We start from the raw sequence: 23,453 nt of genomic DNA, 5'->3' as shown, positions 1-23,453 counted from the left end.
TCACATAATACAACAGTGTTACACAGGCATAGAAACTAACAAGAAAAGACAGACAGACAAACAGCAGTAACCTAAAGAACAATTGTGAACCACGACAAAAAATATGATTAAGAAGAGCATTGTATATCTATAGCCTACTATATGAATATACATCAATCTCAGTGTTAAAAGATTTGTCTTTAAGAGAGATCTTCAGAATCTGTTATCTCTTACTTTAGGACATTCATGGTGTCAGATCAATTACCCAGTTATACGTTTAATGCAAACTATACTAGATTTCATATGTGTTAGGAATGGTAACATAATGTAGCCTGTAATGAGAGTTTTCTCTGAAACAAAACATTTTGGACAGTGTATGATAACCATCAGGTCTCATGAAAGAAAACAACTTCAAACTGTTACAAAGGATGACATTATGAGGACATATCCTGACCCAATTTTTTTGTTTTCCTTTCTTTGTTCTTCACTTAAAATAAAAGGTTTGTGACTTAAGGCATATGATAAGGCATGTTTTTTGTCTTGTTTTAATTATACTTTATGTATTTTTAACTGTAGACGTATGGACAAACAACGTGAACAAATAAGAAGTAATACAAATATTTACAAATAGATTATTACAAATGAGTGAATCTTGTTGTGTATTTGTACATGTATTAATGTGTAAAAGGGCTTACTCCAGTAATTTAATTGAAGAAGCCAAGATATCCTGACTTATAGACCCTTAAAAAGGTAAAGCCCCAAAAACATGAATACACTTCGCACAATGCAACTCTGTTCGTAAAGACTTACCCTGCTATACATACAGAAAAGTTAGCTTTATAGCAATAAAATGGTTGGAGGGCCCTTTTAAAGTATTATTTTAACTTAATGTCCTGTGAAGAGGCAGAAGACTCATCAGACGACTTTTTATTCTTCCTTTATGAAGATTCATGTGAGAAAGTTCCCTAACACTGGTCCCCTGAGGCAGGTAGGGCTGCAGCTGCCCATTAGTCATCTGAAATGTATTCATACAAAGTGTCTATACTCATCTATATTCTAATTGTACTACTGTTTATAGTGTCTTTATGATACTGTCTATATTTATACTACCCCCATATTGTATTCATATTTATAGTACTGCTAATACTGTTCATATACTTTAACTTTTCATATCTGTCATATTTATAATCGTATATTATACATATACATTACACTGCACTTTACTGCTTCTCTTGCACATTTGGTGAGATGCTTACTGCATTTTGTTGTCCGGGTAGTTGTACTCGATAAAGTTGAATTTGATCTAATCATGGATTTAGATCTTTTATCAAACATAGTGGTGGTAATATCTACAGCTCAAATGTTTGATCCTATCTAAACACTACAGGTGCAAACATGAGCTCAGTAGTATATTGTTTTTAAAGAGCTACCTGACATTTTTATAGTGACACAGAATCTGACAGGTGACAGATTTAAGTTCAGGGCCATAAACACGGGGACACTGAGGTCATGTCCGCTGGTGGTGGATTTTTTCAGGATTTTTTTTGCATTAGCCACCTGGGGGTACTTCACACTCCACAAACTAATAATAAAGAAATCGACATCTGGATTTTTTTTACAGATTATAAACTCTATATAGTATTTTCTCACTAGAAATATAAAAAGTGTTACACATGAATCCATTAACAAGTACACAGGCCAACTTGCCAAACACCTAACTGCTTTTATGTTGACTTATCAATTAGGATGTACTTAAAGCACTTGAAAAAAACACGTACAAGCTTTTTACAACACAAAAGCCAACATAGCAGCAGGGGGAGGGGTAGAGGGAGGATAAGAGTGAGAGGGAGGACACATTGAAGTCAGTTCAAGAAAAATATCCATTTACTGTATTTGATATTGAGCACATTTTATGTTCACCCAACTGTCACTGTATGTGCTGGGCATGCATGTTGCGCTGATTAGCCGTTTAGAAAAATGTGAAAGTTTCTGCACATATTTGTGTAGTGCAGAAGTCTCTGCACACAGAAAGGACCCATAAAAGAGGAGTGTGCTCTTGATTGAATTCGGTGGACAAAAAGTCTGGTAATATGAATGAAGCGTGTGCCATTTTGGGCAAAAGTTTGCTTTTGATATGTGTTTATATAGTTATGAGTGCAGTTTTTTATTCTGCAGGATATATGGGGTGTTTTGCACTTTGGGTGTGTGGTTTTGTTAATTGTGTTAAGTTTTTTGAGAAAATTAGCCATGTTTTCAAAAACGTGTGTAAGCATTGAAAAAAAACTGTTGGTAAAATACTTGAGAAATGTACTTAGTTACTATCCAACACTGACTGTATGGCTCCAGCCTCCAACCCATCTCCCCTCCTCTCCTTTGGGTATCCAGGGTGTGGGAACCCCTGCAGTGACCACCGGCGGCCTGCTGGGGGAGCTGTTGACTGTAAAGTGCAGTACAGACGCCATCTTGAGGAGACCCCAAACGCAGCACTGGTTTATGACTGACAACAATCTCAAGCGCATCATGATGGGATTACTCACTAACAAGTAAAACAGCATCACACCTGCTCTGCGTTGCACGCGCTGAAGTGAAGGAGCAGAGCTGCCCGGCGCGTGCTCCCCTCTCCCGGTAGTTTTCCTGCAGAGAGGGGCTGGCTGCAGCCCGATGGCCGGCTAGCTGCTCTCTGGACTCCGCCGCGGCCTGCTCGGGAGGAGGAAGGGTGGTGACGGCGCAAAATGCTATACCGCTGACTCCCAACAAGACAGTTATCCTACCCAGAGACTCGCTGCGAGTTGGACGACGAGCACGATGCACTTATAGATTTTTTAAAACGCTCTTAACTTTCCGCATTGTTTTGTTGTGTGTCGGGGCGACAGTGAGTGTCGTCTTGCGTACCCTGAATTCCCAGCCTGAGACATGTCATCCAACTGCACCAGCGCAGCGCCTGTCAGCGCTAGCAAAACGAAGACGAAAAAGAAGCATTTTATAGGACAGAAAGTGAAATTATTCCGTGCAAGTGAGCCCATTCTCAGCGTTTTAATGTGGGGTGTCAACCATACGGTGAGTCCATCCTAAATGCCTCTCTGTCGCTAGTAAGCGGTTTGTTTATGCTGCTGTTTTGATTTAGCTAGCATGCTAGCTTGTTAGCCAGCTGCCCTCATCTGTCATGCCAGCTTTGAAGCTTTATCTCGTTATTTGTCTTTGTCATGTTTTCGCCAGGTATTGAGTAGTGTGCTTGGATAAACACCTGCTGGTTGACTCTGTGCTAAGCTGGTCATTGTCAGACAGTGTGTAGCTAACTGCCTCTGAAGCTAGCCTCGGTGTGCTGAGCCTGAAGCGTGCGTTTTGCAGGGATCTTTGAAGTGTGTGTGTTAAACTCTGCAGCTGTGGAATGAGTATCAGAAAATAGGCAGGTTGTGCATTTTTACTCAAAGCATAGCGTTACCAATCTGCCTTCATAAATCATGGATGCTGATGTGTTTGGGAGCCAAGTCGTGAGCTGCGGCTGTAGTGCAGGAGCATGGAGCGGGAGGGGTGTGACCGGAGCAGCAGGTTACACTCTCTCAGCCCCACAGCTGCACACAGCAGCCTGCCTTTTGTTCAATAAACCTGCTCTTAGCGTGCAGTTGCAGATCCAATGCTCGGTGCATGCAGCCGACTGCTGCACTTAACTCCTGCACATTCATTTCCTATAAATAGAATAGAAAATATATCACATTCACTTCTGGCCGACAGTGCCTATGGCTATGAAAAGCACAGTGAGGTGCAACATCAACACCAGAGATAGATGGAGTGTGTTTGCAGCACTAGTTTGCTCTTGCTTAATGTGCAATACACCTAATAACTGTTTTGTCAGACACCCACTCAGGCACAGTTTGTTTGATGCATGAAAAGCAATAAATAACTCAAGGGTCTCAAAGTCACTACATTATTGCCCGATTTGCACTATTGGGATGAAATGTCAACACAGCAGATTTGCCCCTGTGACTTCTTCTTTTGTCTGATTACTGCAAGACATAAGATAAGAACCACCCTTTCCTTTTGAATGAAAAGACAATATAATGCATGCAATGGGGGAATTAAGGAGGCAGATAATGATATGGTCATCCCTGCAGCATCTTTTATTCAGAGACTGAACTTTGGCAGTGGGCGTGTGGGTGCAGCACGGCCTGGAGATAGTTTGAGGTGTGGGCGGGAAGCCGATTCAAGACATCAAACAGACTTCTCATCAAAGTCCCCTCCTTCCAGTCAGCAGTTGTATACATTTTTAATAGAGCCTCAGTTGTGAAGCTTGAGACTTCTCCTCCACAAAGCGTCAGTTAGTGTGCAGATGATGCAGCAACTACACCACCTGTTTGATGCTGGAAATCGCTCAGAATCTTTTTCTGTCATGTCAGAAAGTCATTTCCAATCCTGTTTATCTGAGTTTAAGTTAAAGAAGTGTTTGTGATTGACTGCACTGCTTCTGCCTGATCTGCAGTAATGACACAGTGTCGTGTTGCATATAGAAACATTTTGTTAAAAATCTTCAAGTTTCCACAAGTTATAAGCAATACCTCACTTTCTGTTGAGTTTACTGTTACTGCACACATCTGAGTTCATGTTATTAACAAGCCTTCACAAAAAACTACCTGACTTCATTCCAATATTAAACTCGTAACTGTCCAAACCACTACAGTTTGGATTTAAATATACATAATATATATATGTTTTCCTACCATGGATTGAAATAACATTAATTTGTTGTTATTTATATTATGAATGGGAAAGTAAAAGAGTGGTATCAGAAGATATTTTTTGCTGCTATGAAGTCATTTGTCTCACTCAAAGTTATATAACTGCTGCATATTTTCATCACATTACCATCAGGAGTTTGAGTTTGAAGAACTAGTAGAATGAATATTAAATGAACAAACAGCACCGCCAGGAGTCTATTCGTTATTACAAGCGTAATAAAATGCTCATAGTAACTATGGTTACAGTGATTTGTTTCTTAAAGCTATCAAAAAGCTTAGGGCAGAATCATTCCTGAACAAATGGTGTTTCAATAATTTGCTTTCAGTTATCCAGTAGTCAGCTTAAAAAAAAAAACATTACATTTTGTATACAACGCATTGACTGCTACAGTTTATTTTCAAGTCGAAATACACTGAAACCATAACCAAGATAAGGCTTAGTAACTATTCGCATTACTAATGTTACTGTTTTTGAACAGCATAATACTGTTTGAGGATATAGCCTAATTCTACTTTGAAATACAGTAAAGTATTTGCTTTGGTATGTTTTCTTCTACAGTAATGTACACTATTTTAGTGTTTTAATTATACACAGTACAGTAAATACATTTGTAGTGTATAATCAATTGAAAAGTATTTGAAACAGTCCCTTTCAATACTTTGTATTCATGTTATAAATAAACAAAGGTCAAACAGATACTGATCTGCATGACAAGTAATACAAATTTAAATAAAAAATGATAATATCAGTGAAACATGCGTATAGTGAAACATTTGACCCTCACAGATGTGATCCGTATGAAATGTTTGCACTGAACTGTGTGTAGTTGCTAACAGGCTCTTTCACTTTTCCTCGCTGGGGGAGTGGTATCTCTTCAATCTTTCGAATGTCCCCTGTATGGTTGTTTACTCCATAACCTACAAGGAGTTTTTTTCTAAAGTGTATCAGCCTGAGCTTTAACTCGGCATGTGTTTCAGCAGATAAGATCAGAGTGGGGGGTGGGGGGAGGGGGGGTCAGCAGCAGTAGCCTGCTCTTTGGTCCCAGAGTTAATGTTTGGTGCTGGTAAATACTCCCACGTATCTGGCACTCAAACATATCTCTGGATACTGATGAGCATGGGCAGATTGGACACTTTTCACATTTTATTTTTATGAAATGATTTTTAAAGCTCTTAATCATGATTATTTTTTTGGACTGGAAATGCACAACGGAAGAGTACTTTGTGTAGGAGGTTGTTTTAAGCATAGTTTTGAATAAGGGCTGCACAAATGTATCAAAACTGAATATGCACTAGTGCCATATTCAGTGAAGAAACATTATATTTGCTAAAGGCTAAATGTGTGTTATAATACGATTTTGAAAGAAGTATATTGGCCAACAAAACATATTTGATTGGTACAGGTCTCTTCAAAATTACACCAAAATCATTTAAAGGTAGGGTAGGTAAGTTTGAGAAACCGGCTCGAGATACACTTTTTGTTGTATTCCATGGAATGCTCTTAACATCCCGATAGCAATGAATATCTTAAGTGCTTTGACAAAAAATCCATTAAAAAATGTCATCTGTGGAAGCCGTAGTACTGTAAAAAGCACGACCAATCATTTTAGCCGGCCCGGCTAAAATAACTGGATGGCCTACCTGCCTGTCAGCCTTCCATCTGTGCACAAACTTATCTCGTGCCCTCATTGGTCATGTGCGCGTTCGTGTGTGTTGGAGGAGGGGCTCTATAAGGAAGTGGCAGATTTTTTCCGGTTGTGTATTTTCAAATTCTAGCGATCTCGAGCCGGTTTCTCAAATTTACCTACCCTACCTTTAATACATTTTTTCTGATAATGACAATTATGATGCTAAAAACATCCACCTCTCCGTTATCGTGAATCATATCGCAATTGCATATCAGTCAAAATAATTTGTGCAGTCTTGTTTTAAACTGTGCCTTTATTTAAATTGTCATATTTGATTGTTTTCATATATTCTGCAAATACTTATAGAGCCTGTGCTGTGTGTGTCAGCTTCACGCTCCTGTCTGATCTCTCTCTGTTTTTCTCTTCTCTCCCTCAGATTAACGAGTTAAGTAACGTGCCTGTACCAGTAATGCTGATGCCAGATGACTTTAAAGCCTACAGTAAGATCAAAGTGGACAACCACCTATTTAACAAGTAGGTACATCACAGTTTATGAACTGTTAGCACTATTCGGTAGAGGCACAATCTGTAATCCACCTGAAAACAGAAAGGGTCAACCCCCCCCACCAGAGTTCAGAACACCTGCTGTCACTCCAACATGACTGACAGATGTTTCAATAAAGCAGTTTCCAACTACAGATTGAATCCTATCACAATACAAATCTAGGCTAGCTCTGAACGGCCTGATATACGCTCGATTCAGAATAAATGTCACCCTGCAGATTGTGACACAACCATCTTTGCACTACTGATAATCCTCATGGCTAGTGTCAGTGCAGGACTGGAGCAGGGTGGTGTTTTCCATAAGCCTGTCAGGCTGAGAATAGCATGAGATCATTTCAGAGCCGTGACCTGCCCAAGACACACCTGTGTAATAAGCATGCTGCTAAATAAGCAATGTGATATGACACAAAGACAACTTGGTGAAGTAGAAATGCTCACTTACATCTACAGTATAGTTGTGTAATGAAAAACTTGGTTTACAGGTTCCTAAACAATGCAATATAAATATATACAAGACAAAACAAAACAAAAAAACTATAAAACTAGTGCAAGCTCATGAGAATCTGATAATCTTGTAGCCAGTTTGAGTGATTCACCTACAGTTTAGCCTCATGTGGTTTGGTCTTTTTACACTATCTTGCATAACATGTCATCTAGCTGATGCTTTAATCCAAAGCGGTTAACATACACTCTTATACTATAGACATACACTCTTATGACATAGACATACACTCTTATACCATAGACATACACTCTTATGACATAGACATACACTCTTATACCATAGACATACACTCTTATACCATAGACATACACTCTTATACCATAGACATACACTCTTATACCATAGACATACACTCTTATACCATAGACATACACTCTTATACCATAGACATACACTCTTATACCATAGACATACACTCTTATACCATAGACATACACTCTTATACCATAGACATACACTCTTATACCATAGACATACACTCTTATACCATAGACATACACTCTTATGCCATAGACATACACTCTTATACCATACCATAGACATATACTCTTATACCATAGACATATACTCTTATACCATAGACATATACTCTTATACCATAGACATACACTCTTATACCATAGACATACACTCTTATACCATAGACATACACTCTTATACCATACCATAGACATATACTCTTATACCATAGACATATACTCTTATACCATAGACATATACTCTTATACCATAGACATATACTCTTATACCATAGACATACACTCTTATACCATAGACATACACTCTTATACCATAGACATACACTCTTATACCATAGACATACACTCTTATACCATAGACATACACTCTTATACCATACCATAGACATATACTCTTATACCATAGACATATACTCTTATACCATAGACATATACTCTTATACCATAGACATATACTCTTATACCATAGACATACACTCTTATACCATAGACATACACTCTTATACCATAGACATGCCTACAGGAGCGATATAGGGTTCAGTATGCCCAAAGAAGCTAATTTCATTTAATTTCAAACCTTTATTTAACCAGATTGGTCCCATTGAGATCATAGATCTCTTTTTCAAGGGAGACCTGCAGCATATAGGTTCCACATGAAACATAAAACAATAAAGGACATCATACATTATATTTACATTATAAGCTGACAGCTGCAGGGGGGTTGAACCACTGCCCCTCTGAGCCAAAAAGTATTGTGTTGCTTTGAGAACTTCCACATCTTAGTGCTACTAGCCAGACACAAACCACGCAACAATTACAATGCAACATTTGTTTTTTATTGCTAATATTTCAAACACAGATTGACAGAAATGACTAAAAGGATGTGGTTGACAGTGTCAGATTACAGCAGTGCAACACAAAATATAAGAACATACATTTACATAAGTAAAGTAAATAAATAAACAATTTAAGAGAATGGGGTCTTATTTGGGGATATCTGGGAAGGTTTCTCATGTTAGTATTAGACGTCTAACAATGCACATTTAATTTGAAATGTTTTGCTGCAATTCAAATGTATCTGTGTATTACATTTTGTCACAGTTTGTAGTGATATATGTTTTTGGTCTGGGATGTTGTTCACTAGTTTGCAATCACATGTCTCTTTCTATTGCACTACCTGAACAAATACACTCTATATGATGACTGCCAATAGGAATACAGGATGCCTGTGCTCACACAGGAAACATGTTTTGTTTGCTATACTGAATTAAAAAGAGGTGTTTTGATATTTGATGCACTTTAAGTGTTTGCATCCTGCACACCAGCAGCATCTCTTAAAGCTATAAATGTCTGATTGGTATTACTGTCTATGCAGGATTCACAGAATAGGAGAAATAAATCCAACACTCGGCAAGCAAATATTTGTCAATCATCACTCCTCCTCAGTTCCAGTAATGAATCCCTGAGCCCCTGTTTGTTGTTCTGACTGTGTGTCTCTTCCCCTTCAGAGAAAACCTGCCTAGTCGCTTTAAGTTCAAAGAGTACTGTCCCATGGTGTTCAGGAACCTGAGGGAGAGGTTCTGCATCGACGACCAGGACTACCAGGCAAGTCTCTCACGGACCAACTCTGATGGATCATTTCATCTCAGAGATCCTAAACCTGAAATCTGATTGATCTGTTACATTTTTGTACCCTGGAAATATCCCTAAAGGTCTCCATTAAAAGCAATAGATTCTTTTTGAGGATAATTATGGAAAGTATAGAAACTATGACAAAATTCTGGCGTAATAAACGCTTGTAATCAACGCTGAGTGGAGAAAAATAACTTATAGTCTCTGAATTAAAAAGGAAAATGTAGATTCATATTGAGGGAAAATCTGATTGTTATAAATGTTTTGGATCTTAACAATGTCTCTTTTTGTTGAGCTCTCTTTTATGCATTGTAAAATGTAATTGCATTTTTATTTGTTATTTGTATGCTTTATTGTCCCAGTCCTCACCTGTTCTATTTAAATAAAAAAGTGTAAAAAAGAATTATATATAACTAGATGTCTTTTTTTTGGCAGAACTCTTTGACGAGGAGCGCCCCGCTCAACAGCGACTCCCAGGGTCGCTTCGGCAACCGCTTCCTGTCCAGCTACGACCACCGCTTTGTCATCAAGACCGTGTCCAGTGAGGACATCGCCGAGATGCACAACATCCTAAAGAAATATCACCAGGTAGCAGCCCCTCTCACCACAAAGTATCTGTGATGTGGTTGAATATATGTATTCTTATTGCAGGAACACAGGAAAGAGATCTAAGAGCATCAGACTGTGAAAAGTATTCCTCATTATTCATTTGAAAGTCACGAATCCATGTAAATGATGCAAAAGTGTTGAATGTGACTGTAGAGCAGTGTCCAGTTTGAATCAGTTTTCATATTCCTCACTCCCACACTTTCCTCTCCACTCTCTGCCCCCCTCCCCTGATTGTGTGCAGTTTATCGTGGAGTGTCATGGCAACACGCTGCTCCCTCAGTTCCTGGGCATGTACCGGCTGACGGTGGACGGGGTGGAGAACTACATGGTGGTGACCCGGAATGTTTTCAGCCACCGCCTCACCGTACACCGCAAATACGACCTTAAGGTAGGTCTCACACACACACACACACACACACACACACACACACACACACACACACACACACACACACACACACACACACACACACACACTACAGCTACTGAACACTATTAGCACAGAGCTCTATCACATATTTTTATATTTATTATTGTTCAGGAACGTAGGTTCCCTGGCGTACATTCTTTTCTATGGACGAAAGCTCCAGTTAGATTCAGGGTCCATATTCGTTTAGTCTCGCTGATGAGGAATGTTGATTAAAACACTCCGAACTAGGTAAAACCTCGAACTACAGAAGAGTTCTTGAATTGGTTTGGCATCCGCTGTGTCACCTCCTGGCACACGACGCGTCTTGTGAATTCTCCGGCCGAAGCTCCAAATAAACCGTCAGTGTTTGCCATCAAAGTTCCAGCTCTCCCCGTGTCTCTCTGAGTCCTGTGTCCATTGCTTCAGAAGTTTCCATCACAACTTTTTCTGTCTTTTATTTAATTAAAACTTAAATATATATCAGAACACCTGCTGTCACTCCAACATGACTGACAGGTGTTTCAGTAAAGCGGTTTCCAGCTACAGATCGAATCCTATCACAATACAAATCTAAACTTGCTCTGAACGGCCTGATATACGCTCTTTTCAGATTAATTTTTTTCAATTGACCAGATTTATTGCCAGTCGCATCCTTAATTCAAAAGTTTGCAAAAGAATGTAAATCCAGCTCATTAATTCGGTGTTTGTTACCTCTCAGTTCCTCACCAGTACAACCAGTTAAGCCCCATGCCCCCGGTACCGGGGGCAAAACGCAACATCTTGGAAGAAACAGCGTCTGAGGGCTTCTTAACATTTAACAAACTATGTATGTGTCATACCCACTTAACGGGAAGAAACTCAACTATCAGACAATATTAACCATTTTTAGCTAAACGAAACACAAGGGTAATAACAAGCCTCTGAATTAGCCCTGAGCGAAAAGATGCTAACGCACTAAGCAACAGAACTCACGGTAGAAATACTTTATTACTTACTTACGGATCTGCACAAACAAGATATCAGTTTACACAGATTCTAGAAGTATTAGTATCATCACTGAGCGATCAAAACTCGTGGCAGGGGAAGCAAACCCACACAACACACAACGTAGCTTTACGGGACCAAAACGGAAAATAAGTCTTACCGTTGCTGTTTTCTGATCAAAAGTTGTGTTCAATGGCATTAAAACGCATAAAACGCTGCTGAAGGTTAATCCAATGTGTCTGTGTCACTTTGAAATGATTACTGAAAAAAACTGAGTTTTCATATATAGCTGCTATGATAGCTACGAGAGTGTATGACAGCTTCCGGTTTTGGGCATTCTGGCTTCGCATCACTCTATTCACCAATGGGTAATGTTTAGATGGATTTTAGGAACTTCCCCTCGATTCTATTGGCTCTAACGGTTAAAGAGAGGTGTCAATCATCAAAATCGACCGAGGGGGGCCAGAGATATGGAAAATCCACCCAAATGACCCCAGAAGTGGTTTCTTTTTTCTAAATCTCTCTATAAAGGTCAAATGTCACTTGTTTTGCATCAATCCTGATACAGGGTACTTATTATATGTTATAGTTTGGATTCCTAAAGCTTTTAGTCTACTATCCCATCATTCAAGGGTGGTTTTCACTATAAGTAATGTTTTTTTTGGACGGACACTATAATTTAAAATGTTTTTACTATGTTCAATCTGAATTTACTTTAAAATTAAAAAAATCTATATTGATTCTGACTTTTCTACATCCAACTCACAGGTTTATCATTAATTTGAGAAAAAAGATTATTAATTTACCCCTTTTAGAAGTGAAGAAATAGTCATTTGTTCTGGGAATGTCATTTTCGAGCCCGAGACCTTAAAAACAGGCTTGGGGCTTAACTGGTTAAAAAGCTCCTTCAAAGCCTAAGCCTCCTCTCCTGTATCCTCTGGAGAAAACCACCTTACCTTTTAAATATTGACAGTGAGAGAGCCGCTGTGTGTAATATGCTAACTATGCCTTTGATCTATCTTTAGCTGCTTTGAATTTATTCTATTTTCATTCTTATTTTCCCTCATTTTTCAGGGTTCTACGGTCTCAAGGGAAGCGAGCGACAAGGAGAAGGTACGTTTTATTTCTGTGCAGTGACAGCAGCTGATGGGACAAAAATAAACGCCCTTAGCTTACCCCAGAGGCAAACCTGCCAAATGACGGCTAAATTAAGCATGTTTAAGTATGCAGATGGATTCTAGTAGCAGCTTTTGCACTGGCCTCATATGATCAGTGTGTACTACTCAGTGGAGGAAGAAGTACTTAGATCCTTTACTTAAGTAGAAGTAGAAGTAGAAGTAGAAGTAGAATTAATATGGTATTAAAATACTCACTTACAAGTAAAAGTCCTGAGTTGAAAGTGTCACGTACAGAAGTATTTTCTGTCAAAAGTACTCCGTATGCACAATGGCTATTTTTTAAAGTGTTATTGAATATGAATATTTTGTAATCATCACTAAATTATACATGTCATATTTTTTATGCTGGAGTTTGTAAATGTGGAGCCAATTTTAGTTACCTTTTTTGTGTTCATTAAAGATTACACTCCTGCACCACATCACATGTTTTCATACATGAAAAAGTAGCTATAGTTACTATGAGTGTTAAATACAGTGCATCCGGAAAGTATTCATACCCCTTAACTTTTTTCACATTTTGTTATGTTACAGCCTTATTTCTAAATGGATTAAATTCATTTTGTTTCTGAATATTCCACACATGATACCCCATAATGACAAAGTGAAAACGTTTTTAAAGAATCTTTTGCAAACGTGTTAAAAATAATAAAATGAAATATCACATGTACATAAGTGTTCACACTAGGGCTGTACCCGAATATCCGAATATTCGTTCGTTGGTGTTCTATTCGGGTTTCAATTTCGTTATTCGGATATTCGTTTTTTCCCCGTTTTTCTTTCAAATTGAATTTATTGAAATCTCCAATATCAACGTAAGAGCTTGTGCCTCTTCGGGGGGTGTTAACACTTAACCATAAACGTTATAGTTTACTTTCTCCGTCTTTATATGTAGATATTACTTTTCTCCGTTAATAGAGTGGCGAAGTCACGCCCATCTACTTCCGCCCCATGGGACCTTATTTAGGAAAAATAATGTATTGAAGTCAATGGAGAGAGAAAACGTATCTTTCGATCCCGTTTGAATTGTGCCATGAATTACACATATGATGTTTGTCAATCTTAAAAAATCATTTCCATGTCAAAAAAGTCACAGTTTGTCGTAAAACTGTTGAAATATAAGACTATGAAAAATACGTAACTAGAAAGACTACAAATCCCAGAGTCGCGTAAGTGATGTCACAATTGTTTTCCTCCACTAAGAGATAGCTAAGATCAGCGCCATATAGATAGAATCTATCTATATGGCGCTGGCTAAGATAAGATAACTTTAACAAGATGCCTGTGTGCTTAGTACCAGGTTGTTATCACACCAGCAATGGGTCTTGCTCGTTCTTTCGCTTCCCGTCTGATGAAAGGACCAGGAGTGTCTTGATCAAGTTAGCTACCTAGCTAGTAGCTAGCACGTTAGTTAGCATTACAGCCTTGTCATTTTTATTAGCCTTAACATGAAGTAACATTAAGTAACCCAAAATGTTAAACAGTAAGAGTAGTAGTCATATTTCGTGAACCCTTTGAAGAGTACTGTCACCGGTGTGATCATTCTATAATATACACTTTAAGACCGGGGGAGAAATGCTAACGCTAGCATCTGCGATCTTTTGCACTTCATGCTATCTGCACAAATGGTTGAAATGAAAAAGACCAGGCAGTTCAGAGAGAATCAAAGGAAGGCAGGCAGGCAGCTTTGCATGACATTCTTCAGGACGTGTTTCATTGTGGTGATAGTGAGGATAGTCAATCGTTTTGTTGACAAGACAGTAGTGACGGCCATCTTGGTGACGTGTGTTGTTGTGCGAGTCTGCGAGACCAGAGATGTAGTTCATTGAGCGTTTCACACAAACAAATGTGTTACTTCACAGTTTTACGACACTTTTTTTTTTTTTTAACTTGCAAAATTATCTTTTAAATTGACAAACATCATATGTGTAATTCGTGGCACAATTCAAACGGGATCGAAAGATAATCTTTCTCTCTCCATTGACTTCAATACATAATTTTTCCGAAATAAGGTCCCATGGAGGTCCACCGGAAGGGGAGGGACTTCGTCACTCTATCTCCGTCACGTTGTTTCCAAAGCAACAACAACTTCCTGTCAACTGCGCTAACTCTCCTTCAAAATAAAAGCATGTCCATAAATAGGAAGCCAAGCCAAATTACACTTAAGACATATACAACTGCAACGAAAGTAACAAACACAATGCGATATCCTTTTCAATTTCAAAGAACACCATGGCACGGCAGTCCATCGCCATGATGGTGTCAAGGAAGCTGTCATCGCGTGCCCGCTTTCCTAAGGTGCAATAAGCAAGATACAAGATCAGTTTAATCGCAACAACGAGGCAACATTGTTCAACATTGGACATGGTGCAGGCAGGGACAGTGTACAACATGCAGGTGTAAAGTAGAAGATAAGATAGGATCAAATAATATCAAATAAAAAATAAATATCAAAGTGCCCTTATTTATTGTTTTGTGCTTAATGTATGCTTGAACTTTGTTTTAGTAGTTACAGTGTAAGTGGATTGACATCTAACATAACATGGCTGAGTACAATTATAACAATCAATAAAAAAAAAGGAAAAATAAATAGAATTTCAATTACATTTCTACTTAAATGTGCAAAAATATTAGAACATCAGTCTTTGTGGCATGCAGGTAATCAACTATTTAAGCTTTTACTATTAACATGTAGAATGAATGTTGCAAATGACTTGAAATTATAGCAACTACAATGTATTGTTAGAGGTAGCATTATGTCCAGCTAGCATGCTAATTGCTAACGTTATATTATCGTTTTATCCCGGAGGGGAAAACTAGTTTCTAATCCAGAGAGAAACACCTCGCCTGAAACACACGATTAGTGCCATGAGTTAGTGAAGCAAATTACAGAACATTGCACACTTATTCACAAGTCAAAACGTGTTCATAGCGGGCACGGCTGAGAATAGCTAGCTAGCTAGATGTTGTTAGCCAGCTTGGACCTATGATAGCAAGTTCTAGCATGGCTAGCTCGATATACTGAGCAAATAAAAGTACATCTAAGACCAGTATTGTGCAGATTAAAACAGTGCAGTGCATGTATTTTATTTTACCTTCGTAGTCGTCCCGACATGACTTTGCAAGGTCTGCTCACTTTGCCAGGTCTGCTAACTTTGCTGAGCCACGGAAACTGCATTCAGTAGAAGCTTCTGAATGCGGCCGACACATCCTCATCACTCCACCGCTCCGATGATTTATTTAGTGTTGCTATAATAACTGCTTTCACAAAAGTAATCTCTTCGGGTGCGCTGGCCGAAGCGAGCAAATACAATGGCCGCTTACAAAAAAAAATTCAGAGTCAAACGGGTGTGGTTTGCATTCCGCACAGCCAATCAGACGTACAAACTATTTTCTCCCACGACAGTCCCTGCTCTCTAGCAGGGACTGAAAAGCGGGTCAGATGAACTAATTTGAACTACTTTAGTTCCTGGGGCTTTTTGGTGTGAACGCAAATATATCGTAGTTCTGATGAACTATTGTGGGAAAAGTACACCAAAGTACTCCGGTGTGAACGCACCTTATGGTAGAATGGCCAGAAGGAAGCCACTCTTCAGCAAAAGGCACATGAAAGCCCCCATGGAGCACCTAGAGGACTCTCAGACCATGAGAAAAACAAATTGTCTGGTCTGATGAAACCAAAATGGATCTCTTTTGGCCTTAATGCCAAGCATCATGTCTGGAGGAAACCAGGCACCGCTCATCACCTGGCCAATACCATCCCTACAATGAAGCATGGTGGTGGTAGCTTCATGCTGTGGGGATGTTTTTCAGCGGCAGGAACTGGGAGACCAGTCAGGATCAAGGGAAAGATCAATGCAGCAATGTACAGAGAGATCCTTGATGAAAACCTGCTCCAGAGCGCTCTGGACCTCAGACTGGGGCAAAGGTTCACCTTTCAACAGGACAACGACCCTAAGCACACAGCCACGATAACAAAGGAGTGGCTTTGGGACAAGTCTGTGAATTTCATTTCATTTCATTTCAAACCTTTATTTAACCAGATTGGTCCCATTGAGATCATAGATCTCTTTTTCAAGGGAGACCTGCAGCATATAGGTTCCACATGAAACATAAAACAATAAAGGACATCATACATTATATTTACAGGATACATTTACATAGTTATAGACATTTACAAGTACCCATAGTATCAACGAGCATTTCATTTAGCCTAGCTTTAAAAACATGCAGAGGAATGAGATTGCTCAGTTTCAATTCTTGCTGAAGATTGTTCCAAGCAAGTGGAGCTGCGCACATAAAAGCTGTCTTACCTAAGACAGTCCTTGCTCTTGGCACATCTAACAATACTACATCATGCGATCTCAGACAATAGCTGCTTGCAACTCTCTGTGTTATCAGAGAGCAGATATAATACGGGAGTTTACCCAACAAAGCTTTATAAATAAACGTGTACCAATGACTGAGCCTCCGTACAGTTGTACAATGTCCTTGATTGGCCCAGCCAGAGCCCAGACTTGATCCCGATTGAACATCTCTGGAGAGATCTGAAAATGGCTGTGCACCCGACGCTCCCCATCCAACCTGATGGAGCTTGAGACGATCTGCAAAGAATGATGGGAGAAACTGCCCAAATATAGGTGTGCCAAGCTTGTAGCATCATACTCAAGAAGACTTGAGGCTGTAATTGCTGCCAAAGGTGCTTCAACAAAGTATTGAGTAAAGGGTATGAATACTTATGTACATGTGATATTTGAGTGTTTTATTTTTAATTCATTTGCAAAAATTATTTTTAAACTTTTTTCACTTTGTCATTATGGGGTATTGTGTCTAGAATGTTGAGAAAACAAATACATTTAATCAATTTTGAAATATGGCTGTAACATAACAAAATGTGGAAAAAAAATATTCCAGATGCACTGTATATGTAGAGGAGAAAAAAGTACATTTAACTCCAAAGTGTAGTCGACTCAATGTATATTTAGCATGCAATTGAAATACTTGAGTATAGTACAAGTGTGTCAACAAAGTACTTCAGTAAATACTTGAGTAAATGTACTGTTACATTGCACCACTGGTAAAACTGATCCATTTTATTTTATAAAACATAAAAACTTAATTTATTAACATCTTACAATATTTCTATATACACACACAAAAAAAATGTCCATCACTTTTAGAAGTGCCATTTTCCATTATAATTTGCTTCCAATCTAGCTGCAGTAAAATTACAAATAAACTCAATAAATGCACGATTAAAACCAAGATGAAAATCATCATTATTTTTGATGAATATTGAGCGTGTAATGAAAATGTTTCATGGCTATAGGTGACAAAATATTTGTATTGCACTTTCACATTTAAATACACAGAGCCCTGCTTTCACATCAATGTGAAAGTTCTGCTAACATACCAATTATGGCTGCACTATATTAAGGAAAAGTGGGACCTCTAATCATCCTCTGTACTGCTACTGTTTAATACCCAAACACCTCCCCTCTCTCCAGGCTAAAGAACTCCCCACTTTTAAAGACAACGACTTCCTGAATGAAGGCCAGAAGCTGCAGATAGGAGACGACGACAACAAGAAGTACTTTTTGGAGAAGCTAAAACGGGACGTGGAGGTAAGAAACATCACAAAAGTGTTTTATCTAGTCTGCTGTAGAACTGATCCGCTTCACAGCAACTCAGAATCTGATTGACAGTGTGATTATTTTTATTTCAGTGAAATCATACTGCAGTTATACATAGTTCTGTTATACATTTTTAAAAGCTCTGTTTAAAAAATCTGACTATATTGGGGTTTGACCATTTGGAAGAAATAACTACTTGTGATTATTTGCCCGATACAATATTGAAGGGATTGATCATGTTGCATTATTATTCCCTTTATCATTGAGGATAAATTGAAAATGATCATTGTGTGATTTTCTGTACCAAACAAAGATATATTATTAAATCCATAGGAAAATATTCGTAGGCCAGGGCATCTATGCAGCATTACATTCAGAATAATAACAATATAAAACATATTTTGCCTTTAGGAAAAATTGCACCTCCTACTGTTTAAATAATGCATTAACCCATATTGTGGTTTTGATCACATTTAAATGAATTGTGCAGACCTATGAGGTTTCACACTTTAAAGCCCGATGAATTATATATTTAAGCACTTAGGGCTAAAAAAGCTACAAACACAACATTGATATATTATCACCTTTTTATAAGTTTGCGTGGCTAACTGTTGGCAAGCAGTTGCTGGTTTACACATCCAGCTAACCAAAATATTTGGTTAAATAAAAAAATGTTGTGAGTTTGGAAATTATTACATCTCTCTTTTTTTCAATAAATGTTGACATTTGGACTTCATCGCCCTACTCTGGAGTTTTTGGAAATGTTAGTATCAAAATTGTAGGAAAAAATCCTAAGCAGCCACCGCTGTCATCTGCAAAATAGTATGATAGAATTCATATGATTAAAGCAGCTGTAGGCAGTCCAAAAAAAGAAACACTGTGACGCTCAAGAATAATATACATACATGCAAAAATACAATTGTAGCAGTAACCTATTATAAATGATTGCTTTTGAGTGTGAGTGCCGTCATGGGAAATATCTCTCCCCAATGCCAAGAAAAAGTGAACAGGTAAAACCACTAACATCACCGCCTGAGCTCCAGTGAAAAAGAGTGAAAAAAGATGTCATATTAAACAGAGAAAATACAGAGAACTTACATGTGGCTCCTACAATAAGTGTAGCCAAAGTTTTTACAGGCTTTAAACAAATTGAATAGACGTGCAAGAAAGAAAAAAACATGCTGCATTTGAAAGTCAATTTTTGAATTGAGCTTCAAACTATTCGGTTCAGCCCTAATTTATTCTGCTATTTGGGGGTTTCCCTTTCCTGTAGTGTGTTCTATAGGTTTCTGTGCATGTAAATGGTCTGCAAAGGCTAAATCCCAGAGTTCCCTCCAGAGGGAGCTTTTGCACGGTTAAGGGGCGAGACATTTCCAACACATTTGTAAGCGGTTGACCAATCACAACAGAGCCAGCCAGCTAACCAATCAGAGCAGACTGGGCTCTGGTTTCAGACAGAGGGTGAAAAGAGGTGCTGCAGCACAGGCAGTATGAGAGAAATAAAGAGCTTTTTGAACATTAAAGCATGGAGACATGTCACAGTAGAGGCAAAAAATACAAATATGAACCTAAAAATAAGCATAATATGTCCCCAAAAAATAATTCAGACCTGTATGACCACGGAGGGCAGATGTGTAAACGAGGCATTACATGGAGTGTTTTCTGTGTATGTGTGTCTCAGTTCCTGGCCACCCTAAAGATCATGGACTACAGTCTCCTGGTGGGGATCCATGACGTGGACCGGGCCGAGCAGGAGGAGATGGACGTGGAGGGCGTGGGGGAGGAGGAGGAGTACGAGAACGACGGGATGGGCGGAGGCGTGCTCACCGGCTCCTTCGGCACGCCCCCCGACAGCCCCGGGAACCCTCTGAACTGCGGGGGGTTCTTCGGCCCCGGGGAGTTCGACCCCTCTGTGGACGTTTACGCAATCAAGAGCCACGACTGTGAGGATCATGTTTGACATTTATCTCGTTAAGAAGGAAGAAACAATGATAGAAGTAGGAAGAATAACTCCAGTCTATGTCTATCGAGCAGATTAACAGATGAAGCTGCGGTCCTCATACAATAGTGTTAGAAAATGTGTGAAATAAAGCCTGGGCTTTTGTTATTCTCAGGTGAGAGTAAAACCCTGTGATGTGTTGTTGTAGGTGCTGTGAAGAAGGAAGTATACTTCATGGCTATCATCGACATCCTCACGCACTATGACGCTAAGAAAAAAGCTGCACATGCTGCCAAAACTGTGAAACACGGGGTGAGTACAGAGACTCCATCACCATCCAGCAGTATGGAAATTAAGTTTTGAGTAATTTTATCTTTATTTAATCATTATTATCACTCAATTCAATAATACAGTATTACCATAATTCTGTTTTATGTATAGTCTGTTTTTTTTCTCACTTTTAATTACATTATACATTTTCACCTGACTGCTACAACAACTTGTAGCCATTCACATGCGACTTCAGTTGCTCCCCAAAATGTTGTTATACAATTCAAACAAATCAATAGGACATTATGATTACTTTATTATTTGTTTGAACATAACATTTAAATGAAGTATCAATTAGAATAACTCTTTTAAATCATTATTATAACTCAATTTGAAATATTTTAAAATGTTTTCATCATTCTTTTCTATTTTATTACATAACAAAAGTGTTTAATTGGAGTATTTATATATATGTTTTCATAAGTATGTTTTTTTATTTCATTAATTCACTTTTAATGAACTTTTAGCCAATCACATGTGCTCCCAGTTAGCATGTGAGCTACATACAGGTAGCTACAGCAACCAAACAGAGACAATTAACCCAGTGGTTAGTTTCTCTAAAGGACATCTTTAAAAGCATAATGCTACAGAAGTAAGCCTTAACTTCAGCTAGTCGCTAATGCTAACACTGGCTACTCACTTTAATGCTGAGTAATACATCCCAGCTCACATCCTAGCTAGCTAGCTAGCTAGCTAGCTAGTTAGCTTGGGAGTGAGGTTATCATTGTTAAGCTTATTAAAAGAGGAAGCTACCTAATGTATTGTACCTAATTGTAGTTATTTACAGCAGCAGGAGCTAGTTGGTTAATTTAGAATAACCTTAATATAATTGATGCTTTACTGAGCTTGCTCAAATAGACGGGGAGCATGTGATTGACTGAAATGTGAGGCAAAAATTACATTAAAAAATAATCTAAATTTAATAAAAAATAATCAAGTTGTATTATTTAATATTTGTATTATCATGTCACAAGGCCCATGGAAATGTTCTCCATGCCACAAAAACGAATGAAATGTATTAAAGGGATAGTTTGGATGTTGGGTTAGTGGGGCTGTATGAGCTTATCCTAGCAGTGAATACAGTAGATGGCATACACCTAGCACAGAAGCTAATTACCACTGTGGACATGTGAAGCAACACACATATTCTATCCACCTGTAAAAAATACATTTTAGTGAATGTTGTGTTCAGAATATTTTCATCACTTCACTTTGCTGTCAGACATTTCTTTCTAACGTGGAACTAAAGTCTATGCTCTCTGTAATGCCACCAGACCACATTGCCAAAAACACACATTTTTACTTCAACGCAAAAGAGAGTTGTTTAGTCTATCGTTGCAGAAAGTATGTGTTATCGGCCCCACAATAACTCAAACCGCAGCTGAAGAAGAGCAACTCCTGCCTTCTTCGAGTTAGAATGACTATTTTTGTCAATGGAGTTTGGTATGGAAAAGAGCATAAATATATAACCTCATAGAACCCCCACCCAACGTCCATACTATTATTTTTTTATTTAGTATTGCTCCATCTATCTGATTTTCTGCCTTATTTATCTATGTCTGTCTGTCAGGCGGGGGCAGAGATCTCGACGGTGAACCCGGAGCAGTACTCCAAACGATTCTACGAGTTCATGTCCAACATCTTATCATAGACTCATCTCCCAGTCCAGCCAGTCACTTCCTGTCATAGATCTGTCAAAAGCCACGCACTATTTCCCTTCTCCTTCACCTCAGTGTAGGATCCTTCTCCCCTCTGCCTCTCTACGCCCCATAACAGAGAAAAAAACTACCAGCATCCTCCCACAGCCAGCAGCAGTCTGGAAGGAAAGGATGCACTGAGCCTGTTACATTTTCACACACACCTCCCTCGTCCTCTGCAAGGAAAACTCGTGAAACCGCTCGCTGAATTCGGAAACAACTTCCCGATAATCTCCCTGTTCTTTTAAAAAAATGTCTGCTCCTCGTTACTCCTCACGCCAGCACGGAAACTGTCTCACTAATGCCTTGAACGAGTGTGTCAGCTTCAGCAGTTCAGTAACACAGTCCGTTAGTACAGTCTCTTTGATTTCATGTTGTTGTTGTTGTTGTTGTTCTTATGATTTCTTTTAGACACACAAACACACACAGATGTAAAGAACTTGCACAGAGCTGAATGGTCAGATTGCATGACTCTTTTGACAGTCGCCATGAGGCTTCTCTCTCAGTAACAACAAAGTAACTGAAATGACTGCTGACAACAGGAGATAAACACATTAATATATAATGGTGTATTAAGTAAATTAATGCAATATCAAAAATGCATGGCTGATGTGTACATGAGTCTCCACCAGTAAGTTGAAACATCAAACCACTGAACTTAGCATCTGAGTGTTATGACGAAAATAACAAAAAACCTGAAAAAAAAACATTGGTGTTTGAATGTTACGTTGCCATATTGTTTTTGAATATTTTGAAATTTGAACCGTGAGCTTGGTGGAGGTTGGTCTAAGAAAAAAATCTCACATAAAAAGGGGAGTTCTGCAGCACATACTTGTTTTATTACCATAAGGATCATTTTTATATCTTGTTTACATTAATGTAGCAATTTTGTGTTTGTATACAGTATTGTTTTGTTACCAACAGACATTTGAAAAAAAAGTTACTTGAAAATGATCATTGCATATTAAAGGGAGTTTTATCTTGTTTGTGTTGTTGGGCTATTCTTTTTTCTTCTTCAGAGACTTTCCCACAGTGCTTACTATCTCCATGGCAACCACCATATTACATCTACAAAGGAAGATTAAGGATGCTGAGGAAAACTTCAGACAAAGCTAGTACTTGATTTTGTCAAATAACAGTGCTATCATGTCATGAAT

The 23,453-nt window shown here is 38.5% G+C and overlaps 1 protein-coding gene across 1 annotated transcript; it reads left to right on the top strand.

The window, feature by feature from the left end:
* The first annotated feature begins 2,435 nt into the window (after positions 1-2,435).
* Positions 2,436-23,281, top strand: LOC117482794 (phosphatidylinositol 5-phosphate 4-kinase type-2 beta). Its single transcript, XM_034130979.1, has 10 exons — positions 2,436-3,036; positions 6,777-6,874; positions 9,397-9,493; positions 9,956-10,108; positions 10,371-10,517; positions 12,597-12,635; positions 18,205-18,321; positions 20,012-20,273; positions 20,478-20,581; positions 22,170-23,281. Exons 1-10 carry the CDS (start codon positions 2,893-2,895, stop codon positions 22,248-22,250), a joined length of 1,242 nt encoding a protein of 413 aa, XP_033986870.1. The 5' UTR covers positions 2,436-2,892; the 3' UTR covers positions 22,251-23,281.
* Positions 23,282-23,453: the final 172 nt, after the last annotated feature.

This window comes from Trematomus bernacchii, unplaced genomic scaffold, assembly GCF_902827165.1.
Source record: "Trematomus bernacchii unplaced genomic scaffold, fTreBer1.1, whole genome shotgun sequence".
NCBI lineage: Eukaryota > Metazoa > Chordata > Actinopteri > Perciformes > Nototheniidae > Trematomus > Trematomus bernacchii.
This window is presented reverse-complemented; position numbering and strand designations above follow the sequence as displayed.